At 36.3% G+C, this 15,253-nt stretch overlaps 1 protein-coding gene across 1 annotated transcript in view; it reads right to left on the bottom strand.

Moving 5' to 3' along the window:
• The window catches only part of NBEA (neurobeachin), a 472,840-nt gene that overhangs the window by 383,861 nt on the left and 73,726 nt on the right, over positions 1-15,253 (bottom strand). Inside the window, exon 2 of the mRNA XM_029960860.1 lies at positions 4,650-4,881. Within this exon, the coding sequence (XP_029816720.1) occupies positions 4,650-4,881 (232 nt within the window). The remainder of the gene's footprint in view (positions 1-4,649; positions 4,882-15,253) is intronic.

Raw genomic sequence — 15,253 nt, 5'->3', positions numbered from 1 at the left:
CTGAGAACAGTAACACACTGAAAACTCAGAAAGGGAAATAAGCACAAGTGAATACTAATCTTTGGCTGGGAATTTCTCAATTCTCACTTTGTAGTCTTAGCTTGCTTTCCAGATCATGCTACTTCAAATTACACTTCCTTTACAGAGAAAAAATACTGTATAGAAGCAAAGTTGTCTTGTGAAAGTCAGAATAGCACTAAAAAAAAATCTTGTAATAGATGACAAAAGTGTAAATTAATACAGTCAAACACAGAAATGATTGGCAGATTCTAAAAATCACTGAGCATGTGCTGCTTTGTTTCATTGTTATAGTCCTGTAGTACCTTATGGTACAGAAAAAAATCTTATTTCTACTGAAGATGTTGATAACCTACAGGCATTAGAAATACATATTTATAAGTAATGAATTAAACATTGATGGACAAAAGGAAATATAAGCTCCCTAGTAATGTAACTGTGGGTAAAACAATGACCTGGAAGATTGAAGCCCTGTAGGTAACAAGTAGAGATAAAGCTAACATCTGTGGAAGTCGAAGCACTTAAGGCTACTTAAAGATATTGCTATAAACTCCTCTAAAGAAGGTTTGTTTCTTGTTTCAATATAACAAGACTTAAAAATAGCTGCAATTCATTACATAATTTTATTCATACTTATTAGAAATCTCATAAAAGAGTCAGTCCACATCTGGTTTATAAATCCTAATAATCCACTCATCTATAAATGGACAAAGGTCAGAAAACGTACTAGAATTGGATTTTTTTAATGTCTACTTTTTTATTATATTAAATAACATTACATATATGACTGGAATCTATGATCTCATTTCAAAAACATGATTGTGTAAAATAATATTAAGTCCAGAAGGAAAAAACAGGTACTTTTTCTCATTTTTAATGCATTTCTAATTTCTGTTAATGGCACCTTCTGAATAGTTTTATACTAAGCAATTTTCATATGATCTACAAATTAACCAGCAACCTTGAAGGAATGCTTAATGCAGTCATTTAATATGAAAATACAATAATAAAAGTCTGCCTGTCTTTCAAGTAACAATGTGCATATGTCAAAACAAATAGTCTGGCATTAACTTCAGAAGACATACTAAACAGTATTGGAAACCCAACTTCAGGTAACTGCCCTCATTCCTCCTTAAGCTTATAACAACAGACGACCATGAAATTGTGAATTTACCTCTTGTTGGTGCAGTAAACTAATTTCTACAGATTGGAAATACAGAATGTGATCATTTTGCCATTTTTCTTATGGAATGAGTTGAAAGAGCTTGTTAACAGTCCAATAATGACAGAGCAGTCAAAAGCCAACATTGTTGCTTGAAAACTAGGAACTGTTTCAGTGTTGAAGAATTTAGTAACTAGCAATTTTATAACAATTACCTACAGCATCACAACAGAACTGTGGGAAATAAAATGGCACTTAAGGGAGACATATCTACTCTGTAGCAGTTCAGGCTACTTTCTCATACACCATTCAGACTTCTGTGAAGGTACTACACACTATCCTAAAGAGTCCCTCAGAGTAGATGATCTGCTTCACTACTCATCACCTGGAAACAGAGAACTGTAAAAAGTGAAACCCTCAGGGAAGATCCTGTGACGCTTTAAAAAAAAACAAAAACAAAAACAAAACCAAAAAAAACCCCACAGCACCAATTATCTATGAAAATATTTTAGTATTCTCTTTTCCTTAACCACTGTAAAAAGGGCTGACCATTCCCTTTATTTGTACAATAGATTATCACAGTACAAAGATGACTTCTGCTAGGTGCTGCTTCTGGAAAGCAACGTGAAATACAAATGGCAATGAGCCCATCTGGATTGCAATAGAGACTTTCAAGATGATTAGGCTTTATTTTTGACCACAGAATCTGTAAAATCATGTGAAGTGAGATATTTAAAGTGCTGAGAACCTCATGAATCTGACAGTCTTCATCTAAACAGACAGACAAGTTCTTTTCACTGCAAAAGATTGGGTACATGTTCATTTGCTGCTGTCTTACTTTCATAAAACCAGAGAAGAGTGGCTTCAGACTTAGACTGGCCCTGAAAACATGCTGTCAAAACATAAAACAGATATTGTGCCTGTCTTGTCTATTTAAACCCTATCTAGGTCTAATCACAGTGTTTCACAAAGGTACAAGTGAGATGACCTAAAAACAAACAAGCAACTCCCAGAAAAACCAAATAAAAAAATCCCAGAAAACATGTACCGTTTACAGATGATAAAAGCCAATTTCAAAACATTGGGCTGACAGAGTAATACCAACTGTTTTGTGAAGAAAGTGGTACTAACTTCCTAGAAGTAAAAACTAACACAACTCTGATTCAAAACATCTTCCCGCAGTGTTAAAAAGCATTTTGGCACAAAATGTTTTACTTCATTCCTTTGGAGTGGAAAGTTCACAGAAATATCTGGAGTAAAGTAGTTCTACGGTCATCTTGTGTCAAATATGACCTCAACATCTGCATAGCAGGTTAGGGAGCACAGATATTGCATTAGTTGTTGCTGATATTGTCATCAAAAATCTGACATTGAAATAGTTATTACAGGACCGTATTTGTTATTTCTGACTTATTACCAACTTGTTACCATTTATAAAAGAGTGGTGAGGAGCTTACAGAAATCAAGAGAGAAAAGCAAATGATTAATTTTGTTGCTTCCATGTCTTATCAAAAAAAATTCTCAAAAAACTCACATTTTCATCTATTTACAGTTATCAGAGAGAGACCCTACAAAGTGTGATTCTGTTCAATCCCTGCTCATGATATATAGAAAACTATTCAAATAATTTGAAACACATTGCAGATCTAAAATTTCATCAGAATTCCAATTTTCAGTTTTGATTTTAAATTACATATGGGCTTTCTTTGTCCATGTAAGCATATTGAAGAGCAAGCTTACTGATGTTTTTTCTGCAGATCTCTTTCTGAACTACTGTGTGACTACTCTCAGAAAAAAGCTTTATGAGGTAGAGGATCCATTAGAGTTTTTTTTAATCTACTACCCCTGGCTTATATTAATATCTGTACCTTCAGAATGATATTTCAACTACCAAATGCTCCTGAAAGCCAGATCCCGTGCTCTTGATTTCTGACTTGTAATTAGCTAAGCAATTTTTTTTAAATTCTCTCTAATGGAGACATCATTGCAGTCCTATATGCCACGTACAAAGTACTACTTAGGGGACCTCAAATTGGACAAATTTTATCAGTGTGATTACTCATATAAGAATATTATTTCCATGAGTTAAACATGAAAAACTTCAAAATAGAAACGTGTGTTCTCATCATATAATATGTTATAGTTAACACAGAATGAAAGAGTATCTTCAGCCTTATACTCGTATTGCAAAACAAAACATAGTTGGTGAAACACATAATTTGTGAATCTATTGGTCTGTTATACTTCAGTCTGAATCTCACAGTACAGTATTTAGCATAACACTTCTAATTTTAGCATTTACATATACATTGCTAATCAACAAGATGTTGATTATAACTTGCTTTGAAAAACAGAATGTAGCTTTTCCTAATACTTAATATTACAGATACCCTTATACCAAAAAAAAAAGAAAGTCAAGGACAAAATCATTCCTCAGTAATCCAGTTTTCATGCTGCTGTTATCCTCCTGTTCCTTCTCATGAGAAATCCTTGCTAGTTTACTGTTCCACAAAACCTGTTTATATGTCAGGAATCAAATCATCAACTAAAACCTTAGAATTAATAAAGGTAAACCTCTTCAATCTTTCTAAAGTGCCTCACAATTTAACTATCCTATCAGTCACAAACTATATAAAAATTACGAACTACTTTCAAATTGAGTTGAAAGAAACCGCCTAAGTTCCCCCCCCAGGAAAATAAATATAATCATATGTATCTCTTCAGCTGCCATATTTAAATGTGGCAACCAACCCTGCTCCTCTAACCAAGTAATCCAGGATTACAATCTGTACCCTGTTACTGAGAGGATGTAGTATGGAATAGCATAAACTCCTTCAAACATACTCTGAAAACCTTAGCTGTGCAATAATCTCATCACTTATTTTCAGTAAGCAAACAAAGTATGCTATCTTTTTAACACCACAAAAAGTTATAGAATGTTAAAAGCCACATGTATAAAAAATTAAGAGATATGAGAGGGATCACAGTTATACATTAGGAAATGATTGTTTAACATAATTTATATGTTGTCCAGCATTAAAACCTATGAATAATTTCTGATATGCTGTAAAATGAGGTTATGTTTAAAATGGACCATAATAATTCTAATATCCAAATAATTAAAAATAATCAATGCTCTAAAAAGCCAAAATATTACCTTGTAGTTAGAAAGTCTAACTGTACAGTTTTTAATTATATTGAAAATTGCTTTTTTATCACCAAGATAACATTATCTTGTCAGACGAATTAACAGGCAGTTATTTTTAACAATGTATCTACATATATTTTAGACTACGAATATATTTTTGTCATTTTCCTGAAATTGATAAAATAGTTATTCTGACTCAATAGCAGTACTAACCAAAATATCACTTTAAGTAAAAACCAAGACATCTCACACCCTTTCATAATCACAAAACACTGGCAGTTCCAGAATGGAATAACATTTTATCAGTTGGCAATTTTTTACCTGCAATCATGTCGTCCACAGTACTCATCTTCAGCAGTACCTGTTCAATTAAGCCAACTTCTGTGCTAGTCTGTAAATTACGCACACTTTTCCGTAGAATTGCTGTGAACATACTCCAGATTTCTGCTTGGCACGTTACATCACAGTGCTCCAAAAGCTCTGACATGCATGTAATGCTCTCTGCATCCTGGATTATAAAGTTCATCTCTAGATCAAATTCGCCACCAACCAGCTAAAAAAGAAAACAAGAACAGCATTACATTGTGAAATACATAGTTTAGTGTCTTTCATACCTTCATTATGACCAATACTGAATATATTTTACATGATGAGAGAGGCAATTTTGATAAGAGAAACTCACAGCTATGCTCTCTAAGAGCAAATTAACCATCATGCTATACAAAACAAAGCCTGTAAAAAATAAACACATAAAATATATCATAAAATACTACCTTCAATTTGGTCACAGTACTGAATGCAACATTTTAATCAAATCAAATCAAATCAAAATGTATTTGAAATATTCCTTTCTACGAAGTAATCGAAATGGTAGCCTGGCTCAGACAGATGTAGTGCAGAACCTGAAAAGCTCAAAAGCAACTGAGGCTTTTCTACCGTTCTCAGAGGACACTAGAAAATAACTTAGCTTTTTCTCTGGATATAAGCCAACATTTGTCCTTAGTTACGTATTTGCAAGACCTTACTGCCCTTTCCATCGTCCCACCCAAACAGTCGTGTAGTCATGCCCAGGAAAAGAATCAGTGATCTGCTCTGGACCAACACGGACACAGTAAATTTGCATAATTATATCACAGATCAGCTCATTGTGTGGTCAAAGAAACCTACTCCTGGTGAAAAGGAGAGACTGCACTAGGAAGGGCACAAGCACTGAGCCTGACTCCTGTCCATCCAGATACTTGCAAAACACTATCCAGAGTCCTGAGTTCTAATTAAATAGCACAACTACCAGGCCTGTATTAGGAGTGAGGGAAAAAACCAGCAGAAGAAGATTCAGTCAGATATATCTTCAGGAATGGAATTCAATAATTTTGATCAGTCACCTATGTAACTTAAAAAAGGTGAACTCAAAAGATCCTACTGAACTGAGTATGAAGATTAGTTTAAAAAAAAATTCTCCTTTTAATGGTAAAAACCTCTTTGAATTTTTAAGGAAACAAAGCCTGACTCTCATGCATCCTACTTTATCCTAGTAACTTGAAGAATTTTGAAAGCACAAATGTTACATTTCATAGAATCACAGAATGGTTTGGGTTGGAAGGGACCTTAGAAGATCATGTAGTTCCAAAGCTGCTGCCTTGGGCAGGGAATCTTCTATTAGACCAAGTTATTCATGGTCCCATCCAGCCATCTCTTGAATACCTCCACAACCTCTCTGGGCAACCTGTTCCAGTTCATCAGCCCTTAGAGTAATGAATTTCTCCCTAATATCTAATCTAAACCCATCCTTCTTTCAGTTTAAGACCTTCCCCCCTCATCCTATCACTACATGCCCTTGTAAAAAGTCCCTCTCCAGCTCTCTTGCAGGCCCCCTTTAGGTTTTAGAAGGTGATATAAGGTCTCCCTGAAGCCTTCTCTTCTCCAGGCTGAACAAACTCAACTCTCTCAGCCTGTCAGTAAGTCATTTCAGTAACTGCAAACATATTATAAAAATCGAAAAAGAAATTAATTCTAAAATTATTCTAAGACATTCTCTTCTGTTTGTTTCATGAAGTAATACAATTAAAATTGCAATAACATGTTTTAATTAAAGATATTAAAGATATTCAAAGAATTAATCTCTTACAAGTGCACAATTTCAACAGTCACCTCTAACAGAAGGCAGTTCTATAACCTACTTAAAAGCAGTGGATATTGCCTTCAAATTAAACTCCAAAAAAGAAACAGGTTGAAATACTATGCAAAATTTTTTGATGGCTAAACCTATCCAAATATTCAAAGAGTTTCTTCAAACCCAATCTTCAGATAAAATTAATACAACTAAGTAAGTACTAGCTTTGGGTCCCACCCTAATTCATACTTTTCATTCACTTTCCAATTACTTTTTCTCTATCAATTAATTGCTAATAGGCAATTTATAATTTTCCAACATAACAACTTCTATATGCTAAATATATAAATTGACTACCTTAGTTCTCCTGAGATATTTAATTGCATTCAAATAAAACTATTAACCTAACTATAATTAGTACTTGTAGTGGGTTTGTTACCCTCACTGAGAGGGAAACGGAAATAGGATAGATCACCTGATGTATATTTTACCAACAAGATATTCCATATTATGTTATGTCAGCTCAGATATAAAAGATGGGAAGGAAGTAAGGGTTTCCTTCTCTTCCGGATAGCTGCATGGTGGTGGACGGGCTGCTTCTTTGGGGGAGAAGAGCATTCGTTGTGGGGAAGTAATCTTTGGTTTTAGTTCTTCTCCGTGTGTATAGTTCTATAATTTTTTTTCTCTCTGTGTACATATAAAGCCTTCTTTCTTGGCAGTTTCATTTTCATAGTTTTTCCCTTCTTCTCCCTCTTTCCTCCTCCCCTTTCCCTCCGGAGGGAGGTTGGGCACAGGCCCAGTGAATACCTGGCGTTCAGCCAAGGTAAACAATAATAGTACTTTAATTTAAAACTTGTGACTGCATATCACATATTTGCATATTTGGTAAACACATAATGTGCACCAAGGGAAGGCAAAAAAAATTTCAGTATTAGAAGCACAGAATTTCTATGGTCATTCTTTAGAATCATGAAATTAATTTACAGAGTTTTTACTCTCTTTTCAAGAAAAGACAGAGTTTCTATTTCTGAAAACACAGCAACTGGTGCACACTTCATCAGCAATCCGGGTCGTTGCGTTTTCAGATATCTCTTCACCTGGATAAGCCTCTCTGATATTATGTTAAAAACACACAGCGGTAAAACAAGCACCTGTAGAAGACATTCAATTGAACTCACTTAGATGCTTACTCTAAAATGAAATTAAACACCTTCTGGAAGTATCTACTTTTTTCCATTTCTTTCCATGGGGGAAATCTAGGATGAAAAATTGTATTTGCGGAGTCTTCAAGACCGGGTACATTCAAAAGCCATCTGGTCACAGACCTGGACAACTGGCTCTAGTTGGCCCTGCTTTTGCAGGAGGGTTGGATAAGAGAATCTCCAGAGGAGAGGGGAGGTGACCAGCGAAGAACCACAGTGATAATGAGCTGGTAACATGTGCTGATACTAATGGAAGCAAGAAGTTTACTGAAGAGTCAGAAATCATTAAATGCAATTAAAATCCACCAACTACTGAGAGTTGTGAAGATTTTTCTGATAACAACTGTCCAGGTAACCATGATTAAAATTCAAAATTAGTAAATGCAAATACCATATTATTATAATAATATGCAAATGCATATTATTATAATAAATGCAAATACCATATTATTATAATTTTACTCGTGTGTATGTACAGAATGACAGGCTCACAAATCTGATATTATCAGCCAGAAAAGAGATCTTGAAGTCTCTGTAGGTACTACTTCAAATAATTATGCCATATTAAAAACTGTCAGTAAGCAATTAAAAATTCATACTGAATTTACAACTTTATAAGTTGGGTACAACTGTGGATGCAAAACCACATACCAAAAAGTTAAATCCTACTGCCATGAAATAACTTATTTTTAATAAAGTATATAGAAGACTTCTGTAATAAGACAAATTTCAGCTGGAGTACAATATGAACACATAGAAATCCTTACAGGAGCCAGCATACCGTACCATAAATCAGTGTTCTTTCCATATCATAGAACTCAAATACAATCTTTTTTCTTATGTCAAACATTCAGTCTTTGCAGTCTTCAAGGGAATATTTAATATTCAGTAAAGATTGCTTTCACTGTAATTAAGTCTCCTGAAATATTGTGTGTACTTTATGAAGCTGATGTATCATTTTTTAACTATTCTGCATCTTTCACAGCATGGTTGTAAGAAATGAATCAGCAAACTAATGTTCAGATCAAGGTTCCAAGTCAGATGACTGTGGTCAACAAACATAACTCCTCCCAAAGTCGTACTGAACTGGCAGTAATAAGCAAATTAGACTATATTGCTTATCCTGAGGATGTTTACAATGACAGGTTGACACTTGCAAGTTGCTCCAAGAACCTACCTTAACCTACATCACCATTCTCAAATGCAGCTGCTCTACTAAGAATCTCCATTTTTCTGAATACAGTGGCTACTCTTCAGTTTCTGCCATTCATTATGCTGTGCAATAAAAGTGTTTCTTCCTAAGTTGCCACATCTATGCAGAACTTAGGCTGATCTTTTATGCCCTTTTGATCTAGAACAGAGATCTTCCCCCAAAACAGAGAAGTTGTCTACATATCTCAGATAGTATATTCATACCAGTTCTTGAAATGGAATAAAACATTTGCTGCTGAACATCTAGAATTAAATTGTTAACTTGTGAAAACTGGAATTATTTAGTATCAGATTTTTCAAATAAGGTTCTGAAGAATGGATTGAAGTTAACAGAAAATAGAATATTTCAGTTGGAAGGGATCAAGAACAATCACCTAGTCCAACTGCCTGACCACTCCAAGGCTGTCTGAAAGTTAAAGCAGGTGGATAACACCATTATCAAAATGCTTCTTAAACACTTAGAGGTTTGGGGCAACAAACACCTCTTCAGGAAGCCTGCTCCAGTGTTTGGCCAACTTCTTGGTAAAGAAATGCTTCCTAATATCCAGTTTAAACCTCCTCTGACTCAGCTTTGAACCATTTCCATGCCTCCTGGCACTGGATACTAGCGAGAAGAGCTCAAAGCCTTCCTCTCTACTTCCCCTCCTCAGGAAGCTGTAGAGAGCAATTAGGTTGCCCTTCAGGCTCCTTTTCTCAAATAAGAGATGCCATCTCAATTTGAAAATTCATCAACTGAACACAGCAAAAGACACATAGAAAAGAAACAGGGCAGTCAACCTTAGAAGACACAAATGGAACATCAGCATACCACTGAATGGTGAAAAATTCAAATAAAGCAGAGGTACAAACTTATTCTAGGATGATTTAAAAAAAAATAAAAATCCTGAAGATATGAAGGTTTTTCAACACAATTTCATCCATGATTAAAAACCCCAAGCAACTGTCAAGCATAAGGATCTTAGGACGTGCATGAGATACAAAAAGAAATTTTAGAAGCATATGCTATTTTTTTTGTTAAATGAAATACACTAGTGCATTCTGCTAAAGAAAGAATGACAAAGTAAAACAAATAGAGTAACAACAATAAAACGTGAAAATCTGAACTGCAGGGGGAGCAAATAAAACATTTTTGTTTGCAATTACTTTCAAGTTAACTAGATGAAGTATCAAAAAATTTTAATAGTCTATCTTTCCATGCTCTGCACTCATACTTTGGAATAAGATTCATGGTCTCTAAACTGGATGTTTCTGTTTAATATTTTTCACATATTTCTTTCTACTTCTCTGATTTGCAGTCTTAAGAACAACTAACCAGTACTATCAAAACTTACTTTTAATCATTAAGACAACATTTTTCTCAGCTTTTTTTGCTTCTTCAAATGTCCTCCATTACAATGATGCGTACAAGGAGAAGAAGGCATTATCTATATCCATCTGCTATTTCTTTTCTTGTATTTAATCCCTACACAGTTCTGAGTAGGCAAAGATGCTTTTCAGTTTCACATTCATTGATCATAAAGTGAAATGTGACTGCACTTATCGACCACAAAACTAAAGCTCTTTATCGTAACCCTGTTTTCCCCCATCTACATTAGTAAACCTGTATTTTCTATATTTGTGTTGATGAAAAAAATATATTAGAACTATGTAAACCAAAGAGTTCAAGCATTTAAATCTCTGAATTTGCAATTCATTGCTGTCAAAGAAGCACTTCTTTCCAGCTTCCTTAAAGTTTGAATCCTATCAGCATTTATTTAAACAAAAATCAAGAATATGAATTCCAGAATACTAGACAGACAGTGCCACTGAAAAAAGTGAATTATCACAATAGTATAATTACTACAACCCTAACGACATCCAGGCCCAATCTGCACCAAGACACTCCTACCCTCTCTCTCCTAATTAATTACTATTGCTCTGCCTTTTCTGAAGGCAAAAATAAATGAGGGCAGTTAACATGACAACAAGCCTCATCTATTTTGGACTGAAGCACTTTAGGTTCAAATATACACATATCCGACTAGAATAAACTATCTTTACTTGTAGGTATAGGAGGTAAGCAGTCTGGAAACAAAACTATTAATTCTCTTCATCTCCCAGATGTTCATCTATCTTTCTAGGCATTGTAGAACAACTGACTTGGCATTTAGGTCCACAGGAAAGGAGCTGAAAAATAACTTCTGGATGAGAACTGAAAATATCTTAAAATCCCAAATCAATTTATTGTTTTGAAGAGAAAATTAATAAGCTTTTTACCCTTGATAACAAAAGTCATCATATAACATTTTTGTCTGTAGTGGTTTGAACCAGGTTTTCCCCCTGAAGCTAAGAAAGTGGTAACCCCCAGGGGGTGGTGACACTTGAGATTTGAACCAATCTGCGCTCCTGTGAAATATAAACATACCACAACCAGACCGGAAGAGACGAGTTGTAGTCTGGTTGGAGTAGAAGTGACCATGTTGTAAGACCACGAGGAGAGAGAGAGCAGGAGCCCCCTGGGGGGGGGCTCCAGCCCCCGTCCCCAGGCTGGGGGGAATGCAGAGACTTGGAACAGTGTTAGACTGGGCTAAGTGTCTGTAGTTAAGCCGGAAGATGTTTCTCCACTGTGGGCAGCGGCAGGAGTAGCAACAGCCAGCACTGACCGGAGAAACGGTGGCACAGAGCCAGAAGAGATAAGACGAAGCAACAAAAGCATGCAGCACCGCAGAGAGAACTCCTGGAAGGAGAGCTGAAAGAGAAAGAACTGCAGCAGAGAGCAGAACTAAGTTCTACTGAGAGGAAGTCTGGGGGTAAGAACTGCAAAACTCCCCTAAAACTTTCTTTGAGATCCCTCCAAAATGGAGGGGGTGGACTCTTACTGATTAAAAGTCCTAATTGGAGTAAAGGAGCTAAGAAGCTCGGTTGTCCTGAGAGCTCAGCCAGGACGGTGTGTAGGAGGGTGACCTTGAGGGCCTTCCCTTGTTGCAAGCTACAAAGAAGCTCGCAGCCATCTTGAGGCAGGGCACAGAAGCTCTGCAAGGGGCTTGAGTCCCCTGAAGATACCAGACCATCATGAAGACCCCCTGTGCTTGTGATATGACCATGGTGGAACAACCTTTGTCTGGGGTGAACATAGCCCACGGAAGACCCCTCGCTTGTAGACGACGGGGCCGAGGGGGCTTGGATACCCCCCTCGTGACTGCTGGCACAAATCCAGCCACAGCTGCTGCACACATGAGAAGAAGAAAGCTTGATGCCTTAGAAACTACTGCTCTGACTGGAAAGGATCTGTCCTTCTTCCCGCCTGGACTTTTATTTGGAGGGGAGAAGATCCATTGTAAATACTTATGTCATGGTAGAGATAGTTGAGATCGTGTGTATAATGTATTATAGTATTTATGTGTACAGTCATTGTAATATATTCCCTTTCCCCCATTCTGAGTCTCGTGTTTTGTCTAGAAAAAATCATCCCACATTAGGTTGAGATGTGGGAGGGGGTTTAAACTAGGGAATTAGAGTTTTTGAGGCTCTCAAACCATGACATGTCATAACTGGAACATATTTTCTACAAAACAACACTGAATTGATTTCACAATCAGTTCAAAATATATGGAATCAGACTGTTCCTGCTTCTTTTATAAAGACAGGGCTCCAGTTTAAGCATTAAAACACAGTAGTCTGAGAAAAGCAGTACTGGACCCAGGCAGGAAAAAACCCCAAGTTACTATTTTCTGGTCATTAACTTAACCACTAAATTTCTAAACAATTAATTCAGATTTTTAGGAAGATTATTCTGCAGACGCATAAAAGATTTCTTCAGGTAAAAGCATTTAGAATGCTAAATGGAATAAATTTAACTGTTCAGTGAAAGATATGACACTTGTTAACCTAAATATATCAGTATAACTACAGAGAAAATCAGAGTTAAAAAATCTTAAATCTTAGGCAGGTATTTTTCATTTGTAATGCTTAATTGGTGAATGGAGTTCTTTAGATATATGAATTACAGCTATTTGGGCTATTTTTCAAAATTCCCTTTACCATCATTGGCAAGTAAAAGGTGCTTTAGGTAAGTGATTCATCTCACTGGTTTTAGATGCAACATCAGGATAAAATAAATCTTTCTCTGGGAATGTAGTGCTTTTCCCTGACTATAAAAGGACAACTAGTTCAGACAGGCACATCTACAGTTATATCAGATAAATCTTAATCAGTATGGTTTATAAACAAATGACAGCACTAAAAAGACTGATTCTCACATGAATCACTACAGCAAGATGTAATTCTGTACATTACCACACCCCTTTTAAATGAGCCCTCATTCATTTTAGCTTCAAAACCATTTTTACCCTGAATAATGTACAGCACGCACACAGCAGTGTGTCACTAAAGGAATGCTACCTAGTAAGTTTATTGACAATTTTGAAGTAACCTGAGAAATGAATTTAAGTGTCCTTTTTACTTGCCAAGACAATATGAATTAAGTAACATGTTCAGCTTTCAGTACTTTGAAGAATTAGCTTGTTATTATACAAGCTTAAAAATATCTTGGTGATTTAACTTTAATTTCTTATATTTTCTTTTGGGGAGGAGGATACTGCTGTAGGTTTCTGTATTGCCCATATGGTGTTGTGTTTCATGTTTGTGACTAAAACAGAGTGCTGATAAAATACCAATATTTTAGCTATTGCTGAGTAGCGTCTACACAGTGTCAGGGCTGCCTGTTTTTCACCCTGTCCTCCCAGCAAGTGGTGTGGGGGAGGGCACTGTGTCGAAAGGTGACACAGTCAGGATCCACTGACCCTGCCTGACCAAAGGGATATCCCACACCACCATGGTCAGCAAGAACTCGAAGTAGTCGTCTTTCCAAACTAGGCACTGTACATAGACTGGCTGTGCACCAGTCTGCTTATGGGAGGTGGCTAGTGACTGCCCCTGCATTACACTCATTAAACTGCCTTTATCTCAATCCATGCACTTTTTTCTTGCTTTTGCTCTTCTGATTCTCTCCCTCAGTGCGCTGGTGTATATGTGAGAGAGAGAGAGCAGGTAAGGTAGTGAGTGCTTATTTACTGTCTGGGAACAATCCATTAGGGTTTAAAACTTTTAACTTTTGTCCCTGAATTTACTTCACACAGTTTTGCCCATTAAGCTCACTGCTCAATTCAGTAACCTCTAATGAATTTTGTGTAAGTGGTCTTAACAAACCACTGAAGGAAAAAACTGCAAGTTACACAGTACCAACCCATAATACAGTACAGCAAACTTTGCTTATTAAGGGTATGAACCCAACTAACTAACCTTGAGCATGGCCCCTGAGTTCCTCCTAAACCATCACACTTCTCTGTTTGTTTCAGGATATTAAAAATTCAAATTCACTGAATACATTATAAAGCCTGTTTATTCCCCATTTCAAATAAGCCTACAATTCACACCACTATTACAATGGAAGAGCATTTTATCATGCCTTCTCCCATCCCACAGTATTTTTCTGTAAGTTAATAATTTTGATTTTTTTTTTTAAATCTTAGATCATATTTTCCAAGCATGAAGAGAAATGACAAAAAAAATTATTTGAAATGCTTGGAAGATAATATTCACTGTGAAAGAACAAAGACTCTATAGGCAATGGAGACTAACTTTGCACTTACCAATGCCCTCCTGTTGTCATTGTTATGTGCCTCGGAACATCATCTTGGGACATAAACCAGGAAGAGACAGTAAAAATTACTGAAGAACTGTCTACCTTCCTTCAATTTCTGTGAAGACAGTTCTAAATAAGATCGCTGGCATCAGCAGTAAGATTTTGTACAATGAATGGACAAAGTTTGCAACTGTCAAACAGAAACCACCTTTGTTGCAAAAAAATTACACACAGGTTTATTAGGTACCATTGATGTTTTATTTTACAAAATTATATAGTTATCTAAACAGTCATCCTGCAGTTTCACATGCCAAAGCTGACAGAAAAACAGTCCTAATACCTTGTTTAAAGAGGGTGTGAACTTTCATTGAAGCACACAGAATCATAGAATGATTTGGGTTGGAAGGAGCCTTAAAGATCATGTAGTTCCAACCCTCTTGCCATGGGCAGGGATACCACCCAGGAGACCAGGACTCCACTTCCTCAGAACTCTATCCAGCCTGTCCTTGAACACTTCCAGGGACGGGGCATCCACAACCTCTCTGGGCAACCTGTTCCAGTGTTTCACCATCCTCACAGTAAGGAATTTCTTCCTAACATATAATTTAAACCTGTTCTCTTTCAGTTTAAAACCATTGCCCCTTGTCCTCTCACTATTTGCCTGTACAAAAAGGCCTTCTCCCTCCTTTTTATAAGCCCCCTTAAGGTACTAGAAGGTTGCTATAATGTCTCCCTGAAGCTTTTTCTTCTCCAGGCTTAACAACCCCAACTCTCAGAC

Source organism: Manacus vitellinus, unplaced genomic scaffold (genome assembly GCF_001715985.3).
Source record: "Manacus vitellinus isolate BGI_N305 unplaced genomic scaffold, ASM171598v3 scaffold_2_pilon, whole genome shotgun sequence".
Lineage (NCBI taxonomy): Eukaryota > Metazoa > Chordata > Aves > Passeriformes > Pipridae > Manacus > Manacus vitellinus.
Note: the sequence above shows the minus strand (reverse complement) of the source record. Positions and strands in the feature narration are given on the sequence as shown.